General features: G+C 37.4%; 1 protein-coding gene across 2 annotated transcripts; it reads right to left on the minus strand.

Moving 5' to 3' along the window:
* Window positions 1–1,119: 1,119 nt before the first annotated feature.
* Window positions 1,120–15,112, minus strand: REST (RE1 silencing transcription factor). 2 transcript variants are annotated; one of them, XR_011600072.1, is made up of 5 exons: window positions 14,937–15,112; window positions 11,288–12,204; window positions 7,228–7,311; window positions 2,283–4,020; window positions 1,120–1,138 (listed from the first exon to the last, which is right to left on the minus strand). XR_011600072.1 is itself a non-coding variant. In XM_070938465.1 (4 exons), exons 2-4 carry the CDS (start codon window positions 12,192–12,194, stop codon window positions 2,339–2,341), a joined length of 2,673 nt encoding a protein of 890 aa, XP_070794566.1. In that variant the 5' UTR covers window positions 12,195–12,204; window positions 14,937–15,112; the 3' UTR covers window positions 1,120–2,338. The 2 variants fall into 2 exon arrangements, 1 of the variants encoding a protein (XP_070794566.1); XM_070938465.1 differs by having other exon boundaries at window positions 1,120–4,020.
* Between the last annotated feature and the right edge of the window lie 5,364 nt (window positions 15,113–20,476).

Raw genomic sequence — 20,476 nt, forward strand, 5'->3', positions numbered from 1 at the left:
TCAGATGTCTGATCATTTCAATTTCTCTTTATGTGAATTATAAAAAGGATCAGGATGCTTAGAACTTGATTTAATGAAAATGGAAATTTTTACAACTGACATTTTCAAGGTTTGTTGCTTATCAGGATTTTATGAACTTTGAAATGAGCAATTTCATTCTATCAAGGCAATTTCACCTAACAAAATGTAATTAACACTCACTGAAATAAATGCACATTGGGAAAAAACATAATGTAATATGAGCTATGGTCCAAGCTATTCATTTTTGTTTTAATTAATTATGTAATGCAGTGGATATTTTACTTATAATGCTAGCAATGTCTTAAAACCAAATAAGTACCTCTATTAATACTTTTAAGTTCATCAAGAAAGTTCTCACATAAGCCCCTCTAAAAGAAATGGGTGACAGACAAATCCCAATGTATTTTATATTTATTTTAATTTTTCCCCAGCAGGGGCATGGCAAAAATATTTATAATGCAAAAAGCATAAATATTATTAAAACAGAATATATACAAATAACAATGGGCTGGATCCATAATTTTTCTAATGAAGAAAGCTCTTCTAAATGGAAACTTATATATGGATTTAAGTTTAAATAGCTTTCTTAAGAGAAGGATAAGTTCCGAAATTTTATTAGAGAGCATCCCCTATTAAAGACATCATGCACAATTCTATTGAAGCTAATATGGTAGGAACATGTGACTTATTTGTGCAACTCTTAACAGTTAATTCAGAAATGTACAGAAATATTTGTCCAAAATGACATAATTAAAAGTATTAAAGCAATTTTATAGATTATCAACTAACATAGAATCAGAAAGTTATAGCCAAAAGAAGCAGACAATACTGGCCATGATAAGCAACAAATCTGAAAGTGTCAACATTAAGGGAAGAAACTGATTTAACAAAACTAAACATGCATATATAAAATGTACATATACAACAAAAATACTAAACTCCTAAAGACTTAAACTGCATAGGTAAAGATAAAACAATTATGTGCAACATTTTTCTCATCTTAAAGCACAAAAGGAAATGACCTTGTTTTAAAGAAGTATTTACCAAATTATGGATTCACCAATCAATAGATGGAAAGAACTTCAAGATTTTGGCTTGCTGATCATGATTGGGGGACCTGAAATGTATATGCAAATTAAAAATACGTTCATGAATTTTTTTTACCGCTAGTGAACCTCATTTTTTTCCCAAAAGTGCTCTTTTTACAAAATAAGCTATTGTGTTTTTTGTACAGCTGAGTTTTTTAAGCACTCACCCACTAACACATTAAGATAAACAAGAACCAAAACAGATTCTACTAGGAGCATCAAAGTTATATATTTTTTTATTTCTAAGATTCCATTTATATAACAACTTTGTTAGCAAAGATGGCCTGTGTACTTGGCAAATTTTCAAGGAGTTATTAACCATGGATAAGCAGCCTCAGGATTTTATATCCAAAATTCATGCTTACCTTTTCAAGGAAGAGGTTCTGCATGGAATAAGCTGTTAATATATTAAAATTGGTGCTTCCCTGACCACACAATCTATATCTAGAACATCCCCACTTGGGGACTAGCAAGTACTCTGATAATCAGAAACATGAGCACACTTGAACATATCTGATGTATTCAAACAATTGTTCTTATCCATGTAGTAAAATAATTCCATACTCTGGCAAGCGTGCATAAATGGGGACTCAAAAAGGAGTTCTAGACTAGGTGATCAGAAATATAACACAGAGTAAACTCTGAATGATATTTTACTTTCTCTAATTATTAAGAGAAAGAGAGGAACAGAATATATCCGAGACTTTTTCAGGTTAAACTTTCTCCTTGCAATTTGTTAAATGGACAGGCACAGACTTGGGACTTAATCAACTGGTACCACCTACAATTCAAGTTCTATGGAAATAAACAGACCTCTGCAAGAACATGACAGTGGTTTTGCATACTTCTAAGCATTCTCAGCTCATTCCTAAAGAGCTTGTACAGGAGCAATTCTCATGAATGTTGCCCTGGGCTGTCCATTCCTAAACCTATGAAGTTGTACATATATATCTGTTACAAGTCAACAGAAACATGCAAGTGATTCAAAGACTGTATCTCAAGGACTTTTGTCAGCTTTGTAAGCCACAACATTTCATATCCCATTTGGCTTCTCTAATCAAAGAGAAACAAATAGTTAATTAGTTCAACTTTTTTTCAAAGGTTGAGGGAAATAACAACAACTTAAAAGTAAAAGCAAACTGAGCTTAAGCAAAGATTCTACAAGAACCGTACCTAAGCTCTAGAAGATTTTACAAAAAAAGAATAAATTGTCATTAAACTGTGTTTGGTTAATCTTGCTCTTTTGTTGCCTTCTCAAGATAGTATACATTTACCAAATGTCGATTCAGATGCTTACTGTATTCACCCTTTTTTTTAAATGACCGGTCACAAAATATACACACATAGTTCTCCTTTGTAGGCTTAGCCTCTGCTACTTCTTGGGATGATTTCTGACCTGTTTTTTCTTGGGCCGTCCGAGCACCATTTAATCCAGAATCATCACTGCCTTCTGATATGTTGTCACTTATATCGCTGCCATCATGACTATGGATACCTTCATCCTCTTCGACATCCTGATTTTCATTCACCATTGTGCCACTTGGTGATGATGAAGCCAAATTTGCTCCCGTATTGTGTTCAGGTTTTTCTGGATTTTGGCAAGGTTGAGCTCCTGCTGGGTCTTCAGCTTGTAATTGTTTTGTAGAACAAACATCTTCTTGACGTTCTTTATTCATTATCTCTTTGTCACATGTTTGCACTGACCGTATTTCTTGTACTAAATCTGGATCAGTCACACTTTCCATCTCACAGGTTTCTGTCATCTGAGTATCTTGGCATAAGTCTGGTAAAATGTCCTTTGCTTCTTTTGCCATGGTGGGATTTGAATCCAGAGAGCTGGTCCCAGGCATAACTGCCAGTCCTGTTTCAGTGTTATTCTCTGAAACATCTTTTGCAATCTCCTCTTGCCCTGTAAATATTTCTTGGTTTTTCATCTCTGCTGGAATATTTGTGTCTACCTGCTGTTCATGTAGCTCTTGATGTATGTTATTTTCAGATGCACGTTGATTCCCTCCATCAATGGGAAGCACAGGTTCCTGTTCACTGGAGGAAATATCAGATGTCTTCCTTTGTCTTTCATGAATAAGAAAACATTCTTTATGAACAGAAGCTTCATCTGCAATCTTTTTGCTATCAGAATTGTTATTGTTCTTAGCAGTTTTATTCTTCAAATATTTCTTTTTTTTGTTTTTCTTAAGACAAGAATTTGACTTCTTGGTCACCTCCAATTTGCTTTCATCCTGACTCTTAGGTGATAGTTTTTCAGTTTTCTTTTTCTTTCTGACTATTACATCAATATCTGTTGATAAATCTTTTGTCAATGAAATAGAGCTATTCTCTGCTTTTCTTTTTGCCTTCTTAGTTTTATTAGTTTTTTCAAATTTCACATTTTCTTCCTTTCTTTCACCAACTATTTTGCGGCTTCTTGTTGTAATCTGGCCAACACTCACATTACTACTTGGTTTCTTATCTTTTGACAAACTCTCTTTCTTCTCTTCCTTTACAGCTCTCTCATTTTTCTTTTCAGTCAACTCTTTCTTTGTTTGTTCCTGTTCTAGTTTATTCTCAGTGTTAATATTCTCTGAAGTGTTAACCTCATTCTTTTTAGTTCTTAATCTTACTTTTGAGACATCCATTGTGATATCACAGCAGTCCGGGTGCCTGGATTTGATGTGATACTGCAAGTTACATTTCTTGGATGCAGCATATTCACAAACTGGGCAAAGGAACTGACGAGGGCTGACATGGAGTTCAACATGCTTCTTGAAATTGCTTCTGTCAGCTGTTTTGTAATCACAGTGAGGACAAGCCAATGGTTTCGGCCCATCATGAACCTGCCTTGCATGTCGAGTCACTTCATGCTGGTTTGATGCCACATAGCTGCACTGTTCACATTTGAATGGCTTCTCACCTAAAGCAAGGAAGAAGCAATTACTAACCATTACATTACAAAACACAAATTATGTACAGCTACAGATTTATACAGTTCATCATGCTATTGAACTTCTTGCATTTAAGAATAATTTGATTTTCCACTTAACGTGTTCACAAAAAGCAACAAAATACAAGAAAGAAAACAACCATGCAAGAAATCATTAGACATTCCATCTATGTTATATACATACCAGAAGATCACTCTACAGTATTATTAGCATTTGGAATCCAAACCAAACTGGTCCATTGAAAGCAATGTAGAAAAATGGAAATTATAGATGAATAATTATCTTACACAATTATTGTACATACCCCAAAAGAAAATATACTCTCATGAAGGAATAACAGTTCCCCCAACCCACCCCTGGCAGCATAATATTGTAATATTTAGACTATAAATCCAACCATTAGGAAATCAGTGTATATTACTTTAATATTCTGAGCAAAAATGATGAATAAACTGCAATTTAACTTTCATATTGTTTCAAAATGTTTGCAAAATTATGTAGCTGAGCAAACTGAATAGGGTAAATGGTTTGTGGGTTTGTTTTTGTTTTGTATTTATGCAAATGCAGTTTCCTTCAAGCATGCTTATATCACTCTTCTGGTGCTATTCTCCCAAATAAACAATAACACATTTGAACAAAGCAAATTGGAGGAACAATAAGGAATGTTTACAATAAACTGCTACAAGTAGAAGTCCATACAGATAGTCTTCAACCTACGACCACAACTGGACTGGAAGTGAAGAGGTCATAAAATGAGATGTCACATGCCATCATTAAATGAGAATCACTGGTTGTTTAGTGGGAGCCCCAGGTAGATGGGGGGGAGGCTCCAGGGATTAGAGGAAGCCCTGGGAGGCCCAAGACAGACCATATGCAACTCTGGGAGGGTGTTTAGTGCGAGTACAAGGAAGCCAGGGAAAGAAGCCACAGCCACCCCTGGAAGCCTCAGTCACCCCAGCCTGGCCCAGTAGTGTGTAAAGGCACTACATCCTGGGAAGTGCCAAATGCCCAGGACGTGTCCACAGTGGAGTGCAAAACAGCCAGTATTCAGGACTCACTAAACACCCAGGAAACATCCAATGCCCAGGAAACTCCAACAGGGCAGAGCAAAGCAGCTGTCGTCCCCCCACCCCCAAGAAGACCTTTGCTGCCCTGTATTCCACCATGTCAACTGATCTTCACTGTCTTCTTTGTCCTGTTGCTGACAAGGCATGTCCAGCCTGGTTGTTTGCTGCTGGCCGTGGTAGGCCTTCTTCCAAGGCCACTTGCACTATTCTCCAAATAGCATGCAGCCTTCCCAGCTCACGTATGGCCTTCCCGCAAGGCTTTGGAAGGGTTCAAAACCTCACAAGGCTACACATGATTTGGAGAAGGCCACACATGGCCTCTAGAAGGCCTGGTGCAGTCAGCAGCTGCCTCACAAAGGCCAGCCTGGCCATGTTCAGCCAGCCTGGCCGTGTTTGCTCAGCAGCAGAAGCAAGAAAATGGCAAAAGTTAGCTGGGCAGTGGGAGCCACAGAATGTAGGGGGCTAAAAGAGTATTGGGGGGGGGGGAGTTGAAGCACTTCTGCAGTCATAAGTATGGACAGGCTGCCAAGTGCCTGAATTTTCATCACATGGCTGTAGAAGTGTTACAATGGCCCTAACTTTGGGCATAGATTTCAACTATCAATACTGCTGTATGTTTAGCTCAGTGACACAGCCCAAAGGAAAACACATACAAGTACAAACACAACATCAAAGTTCAAATCTGGTAGATTAGGCAATAAGAGTTTAAAAATATTTCTCACAGTCTTCAAATTGGTTTCCTTCCTGATCCCTAAAACTAGTGCTTGACTAAGCAAGCTCTACTCAGGGCTTCACTGATACAGACTCATGAGCATTCTTTGCATTTAATCTTGAGCTTCAGAAGATATGCACGAAAGCAATGATAAAACAGGGTTGCAATATTACCTAGTGAGTTGTAGATTACACTGAATTTAGGGAACCTGATAGTGAGAGGTAGCAGAAATCACCAACTCTCTTCTACAGTGCCAAATCGGAAAAAGGGGCTTAAAGCCTTACTGCACTACTACTACACATATCACTGATAGCATGATATATATACCATTCACTCAGTTCTGGAACAGCACAGCTAAGAGATGATGATTACAACATCTCTATTTCCCCATAATGGATTGTGCTCCTACTCTAAAAAGCAAATTGCAGCTGCTAAAGAGCCAGTAACACCAAAAACAAAGGCTATGTGGATCAGCAAAGAATCTAAGGGCCAGGCTACAGAAGCTGCTGCTGCTGCATCAGCAACTGTTACTTTTATACTGTGTCTATAATAGTTTTTTTTTTCAGAAGACCTTTTCAATAAGGCATTATTTTTACAGTGTAATCAATTCATATATAATATGTTATATAATACTGCAATGTGTAATTTTAGATCAGGTCAGCAACATGGTATACCTTCAAATGTCAGACCTTCCCACAATCCACATGATAACCACAGCTTCCCAAAACCCGAACTGAATTAAAACAGAATTATTTTCAAAAATCACTAAAAATTCACAAGCTTTGGCAAGCCTTTAAGACTTTAAGTTTTGGAAGGACCAGACCTGACAAGTTGCTAGCCCTTACTTTAACCGATTAAAGTAAAACAAAATAAGCATTTTTAACAAGCACATTTTTAAAAATAAAACAGCATAAAAATTCCCCCCAAAAAGAGTTTGAAAATATAGGAAAGCATCTTCAAGAAGAGGAAGACTCAGAAACAGATGCAGGCACAAAATATGTCTATCACTCCCCCATTTTAGAAAACACTTTATGTGTTCTGATGCATAAAATATAAAAAAATGAATAGATCCCAAAATAGTGAATATAACTTTCTATAGGAGTTCAGAAAATAAGAATAAAGCAGACTGAATTTTACATCTAACCAAGAATTAACATTTATCTTCCTAAGAAGGCTTAAAGTCTGAACATCAACAAACATATGTAATACTTAACAGAAATTAGCACCGCAAAATAACAGACTACTTTTTGTTTTTGCTTTTTTCTTGGCTCATGGAGCCCTGCATTGCTAGCTTTCAGCACTTAACAGTTTAATATGGAAAACTCTGAAATGCTGCCTGCAACCTTGCATGTAACTAAAATACCATCTTAATTCTTTTGAACTGCCTTTTTACCAACCTGAATGAGTACGCATATGTCTCGTTAAATGAGTCTTCTGAGAACTTGAATAAGGACACATAGAACATCGATAGGGACGCTCGCCTGTGAAAACAGAGCATTAAATCAAGTATAAAATCTGCTGTCATAGAAAATTAAACTACTGTACTTGGTCATAATTATTTTCCCAGAGTCCAGCATAGCTGACAAATACTGCAAACATAAATGATCCTATCACAAGCTGCCATATTTCACCTAAAAAGTAACTCTCTTGCTTTGGAAATGCAGCTGCTACCCAGGAATACAAAATAAATATTTTTTGCAACAGGAAAACTCAGCTAAGCATGCGTGCTTCAGCGCTGTTAGAAAATGCTCTCCTCCAGAAGCTTCCAACTGCCCTTCCTCCCACCTACACATTAGTTTTCACAGCCATCACATGACTAACTAGCAATCATCACCCCTCCTTTCCTAACTTTAGAATGACAGAGACGTGAGAATCACTGTACAATTGGTAGATTGCCCTATCCTGCTGCTTTAAAACTGGGGAAAACAGGGATTGTTCTAGGATCATAAGTTCCTATATCAAACAAAACTCTTACTTCCCAATAAAAAAGAACAGGACACTTTCCCAGTTTCTTATTTCTTCTAAACTCTATTTCAAGTGAGAGGAATACCAGAGGACTTGATAGAAACTGGGAGTGGATGGCTCATAAGATTTGAGTTATAGAGTGACTCATAAGAAATAATATTTTCATGACTTTGTATACTGAACATATCCTATTTACCTCAAATGATAAAGCAACCATATTTTTCTTCAATGAACAAATACAATCATAAAACCAGTGAAGAATGAAAAGTAATTGAGTTAAAGATGATAGGTTATATTTCAGCTACAATTAAATGTATAATCAAGCTAAATGTATAAATCTAATTTATATCATTATGTATATATGTGTTATATTATTATCTATATATCATTGTGTATATATGTGTATACATAACACACACAGAGGAAAGAGGGAGACAGAGAGAAATTATATCAAAGGAGGTAAAGAATATGCTTGGGACTAAATGTGACTAGTTTTGATATGAAATAAAAGAATAAGCAAATTGAGGGAAGATCTCTCGAAAACTTGCATTATTTAAAATGTTTAAATAATTTAAGTTATCAATAATTTAAATCACACATTACCTTCAAAGTTCATTTCTGAAGAAGATTATAATTTCATTATTTCCCCATACTTCTTCTAATATACTTCAGATGTACTTTACCTACTGGTTTACTCTGTAGCATTAAATAAAATAGCCCTACAAAATGCCCAACAGATACAGGTAGTCCTTGATTTATGACCACAACTGAGCCCAAGATAAGCCCTGTTGCTGAGTGAGAAATTAGTTAAGTCAGTTTTGTCCCATTTTACGACCTTTCTTGCCACACTTAAGTGAATCACTGCACTTACTAATAACACGGTTGTTAAGGGAATCTAGCTTCCCCTTTGACTTTGCTTGTCAGAAGGTCCCAAAAGGATCACATGACTCCAGGACACTGCAACCCTCATAAATAAGAGCCAGTTACCAAGCACCTGAATTTTAATCACCTGACCATGGGGATGCTGCAACTGTCATAAGTGTGAAAAATGGTCATAAATCACTTTTTTCATTGCTGTTGTAACTTCAAATAGTCACTAAATGAACTGTTGTAAGTCAAGGACTACCTGTACTTAAAAATTCATTCTGAAACTGCATCATAACACTAATTATATAGCTTGCTCTTGAATACCAACATTTTTTCTTGGAATTTCCAATATATAAATATGAAGCACTATCCTTGTCTATTTCAAGCATACTTTGCCTTATAATCTCATCTGAGTTTATACTTATAATCAACAAGAGTTTTCATAATAACACTATTATTCAATATTTCCTTTAAATGAGCTTCAAAATTAGCAAATAAAAGCTATTGTTTACTAAGTTAACCTAGTAAACAAAATTCAAAATTTATAGAGAAAAAAACCCTATTTTTTACTTTTCTGGTACCAATACCAAGGTGAAATGATTTCTGAATGTATTTTTAAAATCACTACTACTAACTATAGGATTTCTCCAATTTATAAATTTGCTTGCTACCTTTTAAGATTCTGAACATGACTAATGGCAGTTGTTGATTATATTTACAAATTTTTCATGCCTGATTATATATTTAATTAAGTTGCTGGGTAATAATTACAGGTAGTCCTCGATTTACAACCACAATTGAGCCCAAAATTTCTGTTCCTGACACCGTTGCTAAGTAAATTTTGCCCATTTTATGAATTTTCTTGCCACAGTTGTTAATTGAATCACTCCAGCTGTTAAATTAGTCACATGACTGTTAAGTGAATCTGGCTTCTCCATTGACTTTGCTTGTCAGAAGGTCGCAAAAGGTGATCACATGACCTGAGGACACTATCGTCATAAATACGAGTCAGTTGTCAAGTGTCTGAATTTTGATCACATGACCCTGGGGATGCTGCAACGGTCATAAATGTGAAAAAGTATCATTAAGTCACTTTTTTCAGGGCCGTTGTAACTTCGAACAGTCACTAAATGAACTGTTGTAAGTCAAGGACTACTTGTATTGTATCACAGTTGTAAAACCACAATGATCTATTTATTTGTTGCAATAGGAAAAAAGAGGCAGAACGAAAAAAGACAATGAGATATCTAGATGGTGTCAACAGCTCTTTGAATGTTGTCTGTTATGTAATATTGGGCTCTTCACTTTGTACTATCCTCATAAGCTCTCTATATCTTGTGATAGGGTTATTAACACACCTACATGGATTAACTAGTATGAAAACTGCCCAAAGTAATACTTATCATCATATCTTGTAGCAGCAAATTGCACTATTTCACTATGTGCCATGTAGAAATGTTTCCTTTCGTTTGTTCTGAATTCTCCATTACTCAAGTTCATTGGTGATCTTGAGTTCTCAATTGAGAGCAAGGAAACTGACTAAATTTTAAGTTTTTAAAGATAAATTTTAATTTTTAAAAATCATCCTAATATGTATAAATAAAAGTACCTGAAAATATGCAAGGTCAACAAATACTGATTTTTAACTACATGCCAAACGTTTTTCCCTTTTGAAATATTTTAAATGTTAGTATCTAAGCTACTAGTATTAGTGGAATAAAGAATGACCTATTTCAAAGCAATTTACCTTAACAAAACTAAAACTAAACCAATTATAATTTGCTGGATCAACTTAAAGCTTAATTCAATATGTCCATCATTCTTTTTCCATCTTAATACTTCTGGAAATTTATAACATTGGCATCCATTAGGGTAGGCCAAAATGTCAAGATGACAATAGCAGCAATCCAACCAAAGCTTCACCTATTTGTACAAGAATGTGAAAACACATATACAAAAGGGAGCAAGGTTTCAATCACACTGCCATGACTATCACTTTGATTTTTCAGAACATCCCATTTAGTTGACAGCTATTGCAAATGTTTTACTTAAGTTGGTCGAATCCTAAATATCTTCTAATTTAGAAACCATAACAACATTTTATATTAAGAATGTACTGCAGAGTACGAACAATAAATATTATATAAATTGACTGCTCTGGAATAGTTATGCTGCATTAAATTGAAAAGCTGTTCCAGTCCTGAAATGTATTATAGAGATTTCAGCAGGAACACAATATGCCTGGTAGGTGCACAATTTTATTTTCCCTACATTAGGTATTGAAATTGCTTCCACTCACAATGGAAGATATCCCTTTTTCCATACATCACCTTCAAATCTGCTCCAGAGGGTTCTATCTATAAAGCAGATCTGGAGTGCTGTTAGTTTGATGGAATGAATATTGCAAATATAATCTATTCAATTGCTTATTTTTTATTCATTAACCACAGCATATCAGCAAGAATCAGCATATGATATTCATAACTGACCACATATTTCAAATAATGAAATGTTGAACCTTTACATTAAAATTTATCTTATAATGCACAAGCACAAATAAGCAAATTTGTCACAAGCTCATTACAATTCATTAATAGACTTCAAAAAGTAAGGTGCAACACATACCTGTATGAGTTCTAATATGCTGCACATAGTTATTCTTCCGATCTGAAAAGTAGGAGCACTGTGAGCATGTATATACTTTTCGTGGAAAATGGTTTCTCAGGTGCTTTTTCCAATGATATTCACTGACTGTTGTATATGTACAGATAGTGCATTTGTAGACTCTTTCATTTTCTCCTGCTTTGTTGTGGTGCTTCAAGTGAGCCAGATAATGATCATATCTGTTAGTGTTATAGCCACAGCGATCACATCTTATAGGCCCCTTAGAAAAATCAACCTCCTCTGTAGTGCTAGAGTCAGTTTCTTTAACTTGGCCATGCTTCTCAGCTTTTTCTTCTACAATGAATCTCTTGGCACTGTGTACCCGAATATGATGGACAAACTCTTTCTCAGACTCCGCCTCATACTGGCATGGCTTGCAACGAAATGGTTTGTTCTTCAAACCCTTACATTTGTCATCTATGCTCTCCTGAGCATCTGGTGCTTCCAATGAAAAGACTTTTTCTTGATTACAAAAGTGAGGAACAGTAGAGTCTGATAGTCCAGTTGTTTCTGCATTATGAACCTCAGGAGTAATAAGGTCTATATCCATATCTTCTATTCCTTCAGAGTCATTCTCTGTTCTTTGTGAATCGTCTATTCCTTCTCCATCACTGTCTGAAAAATTGGTGTTACCCACCGTTGTCAGTTCAGCCATTTGCCTCTCTTCACCAACCATATAATCACAACAGTTACCATTAACTTCTCCTGTCAGAGCCACATTTGCCAGCATAATAAGTTGGGGTGCTGCCAGTTCAGCTTTGGAAAGTTCAGAAAAGTCATACATGTCGTTTGACAGTGCCATGCTAAGATTAGTATTGCTAGAAAATAGGCTGCTGCCACCAGATTGCCCCAACACTCGCATTGCCATAACAACAATTCTGTTAAAGAAAAGAAATCTGAGTAAATTTCATTTTTATAGAGAGTTAAATTCTACTAAGCAAAAAATAATTCCAGCAATATAGTAAGGACAATTTAATTAAATTGCAATGTTATTGGCAATATATCTAACTAAATTTATCTTAAAATCAAGCTAACTAATCCATACAGTATTGAAATCATCTTTTTCAGAAAATTAATTAAATAGGATCACACAAAGTTGGTCACTCCTTTTATCTTGTAAGATAAAGAATAATTCGTTAACTCCTTAAAGCAGACTTAATTTGCAGCACCAAATAAACTGCTTTAATCACAATTGGTTGAACAAGCCAGAAACAAGACCCATTTAAACAAGTAAAGTAAATGTATTGTTTGACTAATCTTGTGTCAAGTTTTCAGTTACTATTTTCTTATACCTTGCAATTTGGCTAGAACTTATTACAAAGCTTATTACAATTCATAAAGACTTGGGAAACATGCGTGCCACTTCCAATATAATACTAAACCAAGTCATAATTGGTAAATTAACAAACCATACTTTTGAGATGAAATTTGGAAGTAAACCATAGTATACTCACTGGCCTCTTTTGCACATAACAAAAAAACACAATATGGCTGTCAATGACATCTAAAGCAAATTAAGGCTATTTTCATTAAATACAGTAAAAACCTAGGACACCTGAGTTAAATGCATATATGTTCCTGCACAGATGTATCTACATTTCAAGGATATATGAATACTTCATATATTACACAAAACATCTACAGGGAGAGACTGAATAAATAATTCAAAAACATAATTAAATAAAGGTCATAGAGAAGAGCCAATTAAAGAGGATGTTCAAGAGAATGTCCATTTGTTAACTGTGATTCTTTACTTATCTTGAATTATGCCTGTTCATAAATTAACTTCTATCAGGCAAAGTTAACTGTATTTTACTCACTGTAATTAATAACCTAATACAATTATCAGTTCACATGGACAAATTTGAGAAAATCTGTATTAAGGTGTAAAAATGTATTTATTATGCACAATTTATTGTGGCTGAAATTAGATTTCAAGCAATATAATTGGAAATAAGGTCCTATGTAACTTTTTAAAACATTGACTGGGTTCACATGTTAAACCAGAATTTTTAACTATAGTTGTTGCACAAACTATAATGGCCTTGTCTGCATATCATGCCAGGCTAAGCTAAAACAAAAACAAGACCTCATAGCCACTTACTATGTTTGCACAGCATTTTATGGAATTAATCTAATTTTCTGCGGTTGGACAACTCACTGAACCATTAACGAACAACTCAGGCAGAGTTCGCACAAAATACTAGATTAAAATGTGTCACATTACTTTGTTGTGCACTATGTTACATGAACACAGCCATTACGAAATAACTGAAAATTAATGCTTCCAGACTACATTATTATACTCTTACTAGAGTATGTAGGAATCCACGTCAATAAGAATATTTGATAATCATATTCAATCAATTTATTTTCAAAAATCTAAACCAGTATGTACTTGGTAAGATTCTAATTAAATACATGAACTCTTGTTACTCCACTCCTAAGCCTGCTGGGTGGGCTATTCAGTCTTGAAATTAAACTAACAGCATGGGGTGATTTTAATTTACATATGCTTGCTTGCTCTGGTCTAAACATAAAAAGATCAGTAATTCGCAGATCTATATCTGAAATTGCTTCTTAGCAGAGAAAGCAAACTATATTTCAATTTGAAAGTTTTCAAAAGCCAGAAAGAATATTTTAATTAGAGCATCAATCTTTGGGGCCTTCAGTCCGATTCTATATAGAACTGATTTTGAAGCCCCACCAAGTATCTTTGTCCCCCCGCCCTGTAAATATATAAACGAATCACAAGATTAGGACCACAGATAAACGTCCAAAAGTTTACACTTTAAAAAGCCCCTCACTAAATGAATGTATATTGCCAGCCCAGCCAACCACCGGCAGCGGCGGCTGTTGCATTCCAGAAATAGGCATTCGGCCATTTTCTCAAATACCAAGTAGGAGCACAAAGCACAGTTCTCTTTGCAAAACTCTTGCCTGCACCAGAGATTCAAACTCAGCCAACTCAAGGCCTCCACGGCTCGCGATAGATGCATCATCTACCACTTTTCCTTTCCTCTTTTTTTTTTTTTTTTTTTTTGCTTTAAACCCTCCTCCCAAAGTTCCAGCTCCTCCATAACTTTCTAGTGGGCTCCCAGAAAAGTCACCGAAGACGAAGAAGATTCGGCCAAGTTTCTCTCGCCCGCCCTCCCCCAAGGCAGCAGCGAAAGCGGGTGGGGATTTTTTCCCTTTTCCTTCCCTCCTGAAGCAGCTCCCGATCTAAGAAAATGGGGGAATTGGCGACAGGAGCTCCTGCCTTGTTGCTTCCCCACCCCAAAACAAATTCCCCAGAACCATCCACTCCACTCCACGCCTAACCAAGAATCTTCCTCGACTCTTCGCCCCCGACCCCCCCCCCCCCCAATCACATACGAGGTGGAGGGCGTGGGTCGAGGAGATCAAGGAGGCTCCACCGCTCCGGAAGGTGAGAAAGGAGCGGAGCATGGATCCGCATTGGTGGGAAAGCGTGGCCTGGGAGAAGACGATCGAGGCCCACTCACACCTCCGAGGGGCCGAGGCGGCGGCGGCGGCAGTGCCAAAACGCCTCTCGGCTTCTCCATCCGTCCAGGACGCAGAGCCCAAGGTCACCCCCCCACCCTCAACCTACCACTCACGGCGAAGGGGCCCGAAAGCGGGGACGGCGAGAAATCGCTGTCCAGCTCCAAGCAGGGCGGCTGCTGTTGCTGCTGCGGCCTCCTCGGCAACTCTCAGCACGGGAGACGACAGCGCGGAGGCGACTCCTCCCCGCCAAACTTCCTTCCCTTCTTCTTCCTGCAGCAAGGAAATAACGGCCCGTGGTGAGGGGGGGGGGGGGGGGAGCCGGGGTGGCAAGCCTCCCCGGCAAGAGGGAGACCTTTCCTCTGGGGCTCCTCCAGGGGCTTCCTTCCTGAGAGGCCCCGTAGCTCGCCTGTCCTCCCCGCCTGCTCGGCTCGGCTTTCCCCACCCGCTCACTCCACCCCCTCCGCCGCCGTCCCATGCGCAGCAGCGGCAGCGGCACTAACAGCCTCCTCCAGATCAGCCCTGGACAGCGCCACAAGCTCGCTCCCGCGTCCCTCTACCGCCAGCGCAACAGCCCCCCCCCCCACCTCACTCCTCGCCTTCCCAGCTCCGGCTGGGGATTTCCTCACCTCCCCCTTCTTCGCGCTCGCCTGGGAAGCCCCTCGGGCGGCCGGAGGGAGTCAAGGGCCGTCGGGGAGCCTCATCTGCTGGGCGGTGGGGAGGGCGATGGCGAAGGCAGGCGAACGGCGCCGCGCATTCCAGCACTCACCACGCGCATGCAACGGCAGCCGCCGCGAGAGCGGGCCCCGCCCATCCTAACCCGATCCAATTACTGCCCTGCCCTGACCCGCCCCTCCCCCTCACGCCAGGTCAGGGTTTTGGCCTGTGCGGTTCGTGATCCTCGAAACCTGCCTTTGGTCACACGCAGCCATGTTGAGTGGTCCTTTCTTGTCTGGTTTTTTTTTTTTTTTTTTTGCTGTCCTGGTTGCAGGAGAAGAGGAGTATCCTAAAGAGAGAGAGAGAGAGAAAGGTGGGGAGTGGGTGGAGAAGTTGCTTGATAAAAAGCAAAGATATGCCATATTAAATTAGGTAAACTAAGCTGTTGCCTGGCTCCTGTAGACTCCTCTATGAATTATTACCTTTAAAAAAGTGGTGCATAACACAGATTGCGTGACTATGCTTGGTTGCTGAATTTCAACATCTCAGGAACTCAAGTTAAGCTCAATTTATGTTTTACTTTGGGAAAAAAAATCCGATGTTTGGGAGATGCAGGACATATTAAATATGCTGGTTGTGTTCACATAATGTACTTACCTGTAATTAACTTTCTGGAATTGAGACACATTTTAAGCCATAAAATAACAACATGGGTCGAATTTGCCCGACAAGATAAAAATTAGTTGGCTAAGCCATTGACTATGCAACACAAACACATGGTTTCAATTATCATGTTTCAGAGAATCAGCTTAATAGGTTGGTTCCCACAACTTGGTAGCTGTGTTCACACAGCTCGCTACAAGCTAGCCAGCTGTGTTTTACCATTCGCATAGTGTGCAAACCCAGAAATCAAAATGTGTAAATCACATAAATTCTACAAATTCAGCCACTGAGCTGCAGACTTACAAACCATATTAACCAACTGTTGTGCAAATCCCTTTGCTGTTTCTGAGTCTTAGTGACACAGGTAAAATGCAAATCATAGTGCTATTGAAGTGATGTTTGCTTTGCTGGTGCTATACCTTAATATTGTATAGATCTAGCCCATCTTTCCCAAATTCAGAATCTCTTTTTCCACTTCCTGGCTTGTTTTTTGCCAGAAGGACGACACAGGAAATCAACTCTGTTGAGTAAGGCAAAACTTGGCTATAAAAGCAAACAAGTTGCCTTCTTATCAAATGCTTATTCTCTGAGGCAATTCCTGCCAGCACAGTGGGGAATGCTGATAAATATATAATATTACTTAGACACAGCAATTAAGGTGCCTCAAGAACAGACATGATTCATAGATTTTCTGCTCTAGCCAGAGAGAGAGAGGAGACAAAGTGTTGCTGGGTGAAAAGAACAACAGATTGCTGATTGAGTTACAGAAGTTGAGACATAGCTGAGTTTGGACTCTCAACTATGGTAATAGCAATTTGGAATTGTTATTTGTCTTGCTAGCCATCTAATAATGAAGCAAAGAACTTTAGCTCTCTGTCAAGGTTAGACTTTAAATCAGGTCTCCTACTGTGCTCAACCTTTATTTTTGAAAACAAGTCGGAAATATTATAAAAATGCCAAACCCTCCATGGCTTTCCTCCAAAGAAAATAACTCAAATAAATATATAATTTGAAATGTTTCGCAGTTTGGAAAATTAGGCTGCAGATAACAATGTACTGTAGTTATTAAGTTCCCAAGTTAAATTGAGTTTACCCTTAATCAATAACTGTACATAGTTGGATATTGGCCTGGTCATTAACCCTTAGTATATTCTACCTCACTAGGCTTATTGTGAAAATAAAATAAGGGGGTGTCATGTATGCTGCCATGAGGGTTGTTTATTTCATTGTTTGTTTTAAGAAAAAGGGAACAGAAATAATGCACAAGGATTACAGCTCTTGGAATTAATACAGTCATTGAGTTCAGTACAGCTTTTTTTCTAATGTAGAGGGTAGTGAGGAGCACTTTGGCTGGGATCAGATAGTCCTGTTGTTCCATGCTATTTTCCCTCCTAGTCCAGATTTTCTTCCCAGACGTCATTTACTGAAGAAAAAAGTATATAAGGCAGACTTAATTGCATAATTATCTTCTCATTTATTTTTGTTCCATTGAATAAAATGAGAAATACAATACTTCAATCATACCTATGAAGAATATGCATATAAAATTTTAGTATAGATGTCATTGCTTTGGTGGGAAAGGGAAGTGGAATGAAGCCATTGTTTTCTTCTGTCTCTTCAATCTGCAATGTGGTAATTAGATTTCTCACTGGGTCTTTGGCAGAGCACATAGACATGCCAATTTGCCCAAGGATGCTACCTTTTATATGTGCCATGATGCTTGATTGTCCCTTTTTCTTTTAAGGTGTAAAAAGTTTTAATTAAAAAAATAGGAAACTGACATGCTGCAAAGCACAGGGCCAATCTCCAGCATTGCCTTTATTTCTAGTAATGGTTCTGGAAAAGCTATTAATAGAACCATAAACTTTCTTAGAGAATAATAATTTGCAAAGTCTATTAATCTGCTTAGAAAAAAATAACAAAGATAAAGAAAAATGTTGTGTAGAAAAGTGGGACAAAAGGAGTGGTAGTAGCCTTCTGGTAAACTGATACTTGGATACTTTGATACTTTACTAGTTTGTAAATTGTAAAGCTCCCAGGAATCATTTTTGGTTTTATGACATTCATGTCATATTCAATTTATGACATTTATGTCATATTCAGAATTTCAAATATCCTTGCTAATCCCAAAAGATTAAAAAGACTTCTGGATTATTATACAGAATTTCTGTAATACTATATGAGCTAAATATTTTATAGAGCTACATAGATTATACTTTAGGTACTTAAACATTTTGACCTTTGCCGACTAAACCTTTTTAGCTGTCATTGATTGTCTTTTTATAACTTAGAGGAGCAAGAAAAGCGGAAATGTCAAAGAAGAAAAGAAGGAAGAGCCGGAATCTAGCAAAGCAGAAAGGCACAAACTCAAGACATGCTGTAAAGTTGAGGGAAGACTGGGAGCTGGTTTTTGCTGTAGGTTGTGAGATGTTGTGATGTGGACCGTGACTGAAATTTTTTGGACAGTTCTTTCCTCAGAAGTGAAGATAGTCACATGGATGTTTGGAAGCATTGATTGCTTTATTAGAAGGTTTGTTTTCTCTGATTTTCAAAGCAGTACCATTGCCCTGTGTTCCATACTTGCAGTGTTGCTCTCTATTGTTTTTGTCCAGTGAAATACAAATAAAGCTGTTAATCATGAAGATTAGAGCTTGTCCTTTGGGACAGCATCCCTCACCCCAGATCTGTTGGCTTTCTGTAAGGCCTTAAAAATATTTTCCCCCCTCTCCCTCCCCCCTCTCTCCTTTCCCTTGAGCATTGGTCCAGAGGGTTGGATGACCCAGTTACCTAATGGTTTTGAAATTGTAATATGTTTTTGACTTAGCTATATTGTATTGTTGCACTATATTGTTTTTATTTGTTTGTTTTGTTTTTATGCTTTTAACTCTTTGTCAGCCTTCCAGAGTTCCTATTTGCAAATTGGATGGCCATATAAATCATTCATGGATGGAGAGAGAAGGGAAAAGCTAAATGCTGCAATATAATAAGTTTTTTATTCATTACATCAATTTATATGATTGCCCATCTTGCAGTTACAACTCTTGTTAATGAACATAGGATTGTGATCAACAAGACAACAGAAGCAAAGTAGACATAATAATCATAATACCAAGATAAGTTTTAAAAATTCATCCAGAGGACTAGGAAGAGGAATCTGGAAACGAAAGAAAGCAAGTTAGAGAAAATAACCCTTTTCAAAGAGAAGGATGGGAGAAATCACTTATAAATGAAATATTTTTGAAAGATATTAGAAATAGAAATTTGCCTCAAAGTCCACATGAAGGTAGCACAATAACAAGCAAGGTTTTTGTATCTAAGACAGTAAAAAGTTTGTTTCCACTATAATATATAGGCCAAGTTGTAAATAATAGCAGAAAATGTACCTCTGTAAATATTTCTGAGTGTTGAGAGCAATTTTAAGAAGGGCTGCACTCCTGGCTTGCTTTCCTCCTGCCTATCCCTTGAGCTTATTTCTTGCCAGTTGGCTTTTAGTTTTGCATTCACTGAAGACAATACAATCTGCAAGTTGTTGATTCCACACATTCCACAAGGAAGATTTTTGTTGTGAGAAAGAATTGGGGAAGGAGAAATGTCCCTAGGATAGCTTCCACTGAACGTAAAAGTGTCAGACTAAGTACCATTTCTAACAATTATATTCCACTTCCAGGCTCTTATTCTTTTGCAGGCATAAATGGCTCTTGCTTGTGGGTCATTCTTATATCTTCTCTGATATAATGGACGGTATTCTAGCAGTGAAATGGAAAGGGTAGACTGATTGTTTTTAAAGGAGGGTCCAGATTTGTTATTACCATGATAGGATAACAGAGGACATATTATAAATATTAATTTCACTGGTATATTGTAACTGAAAAATAAGTACAGTTCTTTCCATCAGATGAGACATACTTATCTTTTTATAAATGTTTAAATCCCTGACGCAGTGGAACAGAAATGCATGTCATATGTTTTATAATTTAGTGTGGAGGAGATGATGTGCTTTTCTAGTTATTTCTAGAAATGTTTCTAGTTCATTTAAATCTGACAGAGTTGCTGCATGTTAGCTAAATGTGCCTGAGGGAATGGTTACCTCTTTGAATTTGAATTCCACTCCTAGGGTATTTTAAATATAGCTGGGAGGGGTGGGAGAAGTGAGGTAATTTGTTCTGCTTGGCTGTAAGAGGAAAAAGTTCCTGGATACTTCCAAAAGTATGGCCATTAAGGCAGTAGATTTTCATATCTCAGATTGCTGTAAATTAATGGAAGATAGCTTTAACATTCTGTTTTACAGTTACTTCTTTTTACATTTTTTTTTTGCATTTTTTTAAAAAA

Source organism: Pituophis catenifer, unplaced genomic scaffold, assembly GCF_029215685.1.
Source record: "Pituophis catenifer annectens isolate HBS135680 unplaced genomic scaffold, rPitCat1.0.hap2 SCAF_2, whole genome shotgun sequence".
Lineage (NCBI taxonomy): Eukaryota > Metazoa > Chordata > Lepidosauria > Squamata > Colubridae > Pituophis > Pituophis catenifer.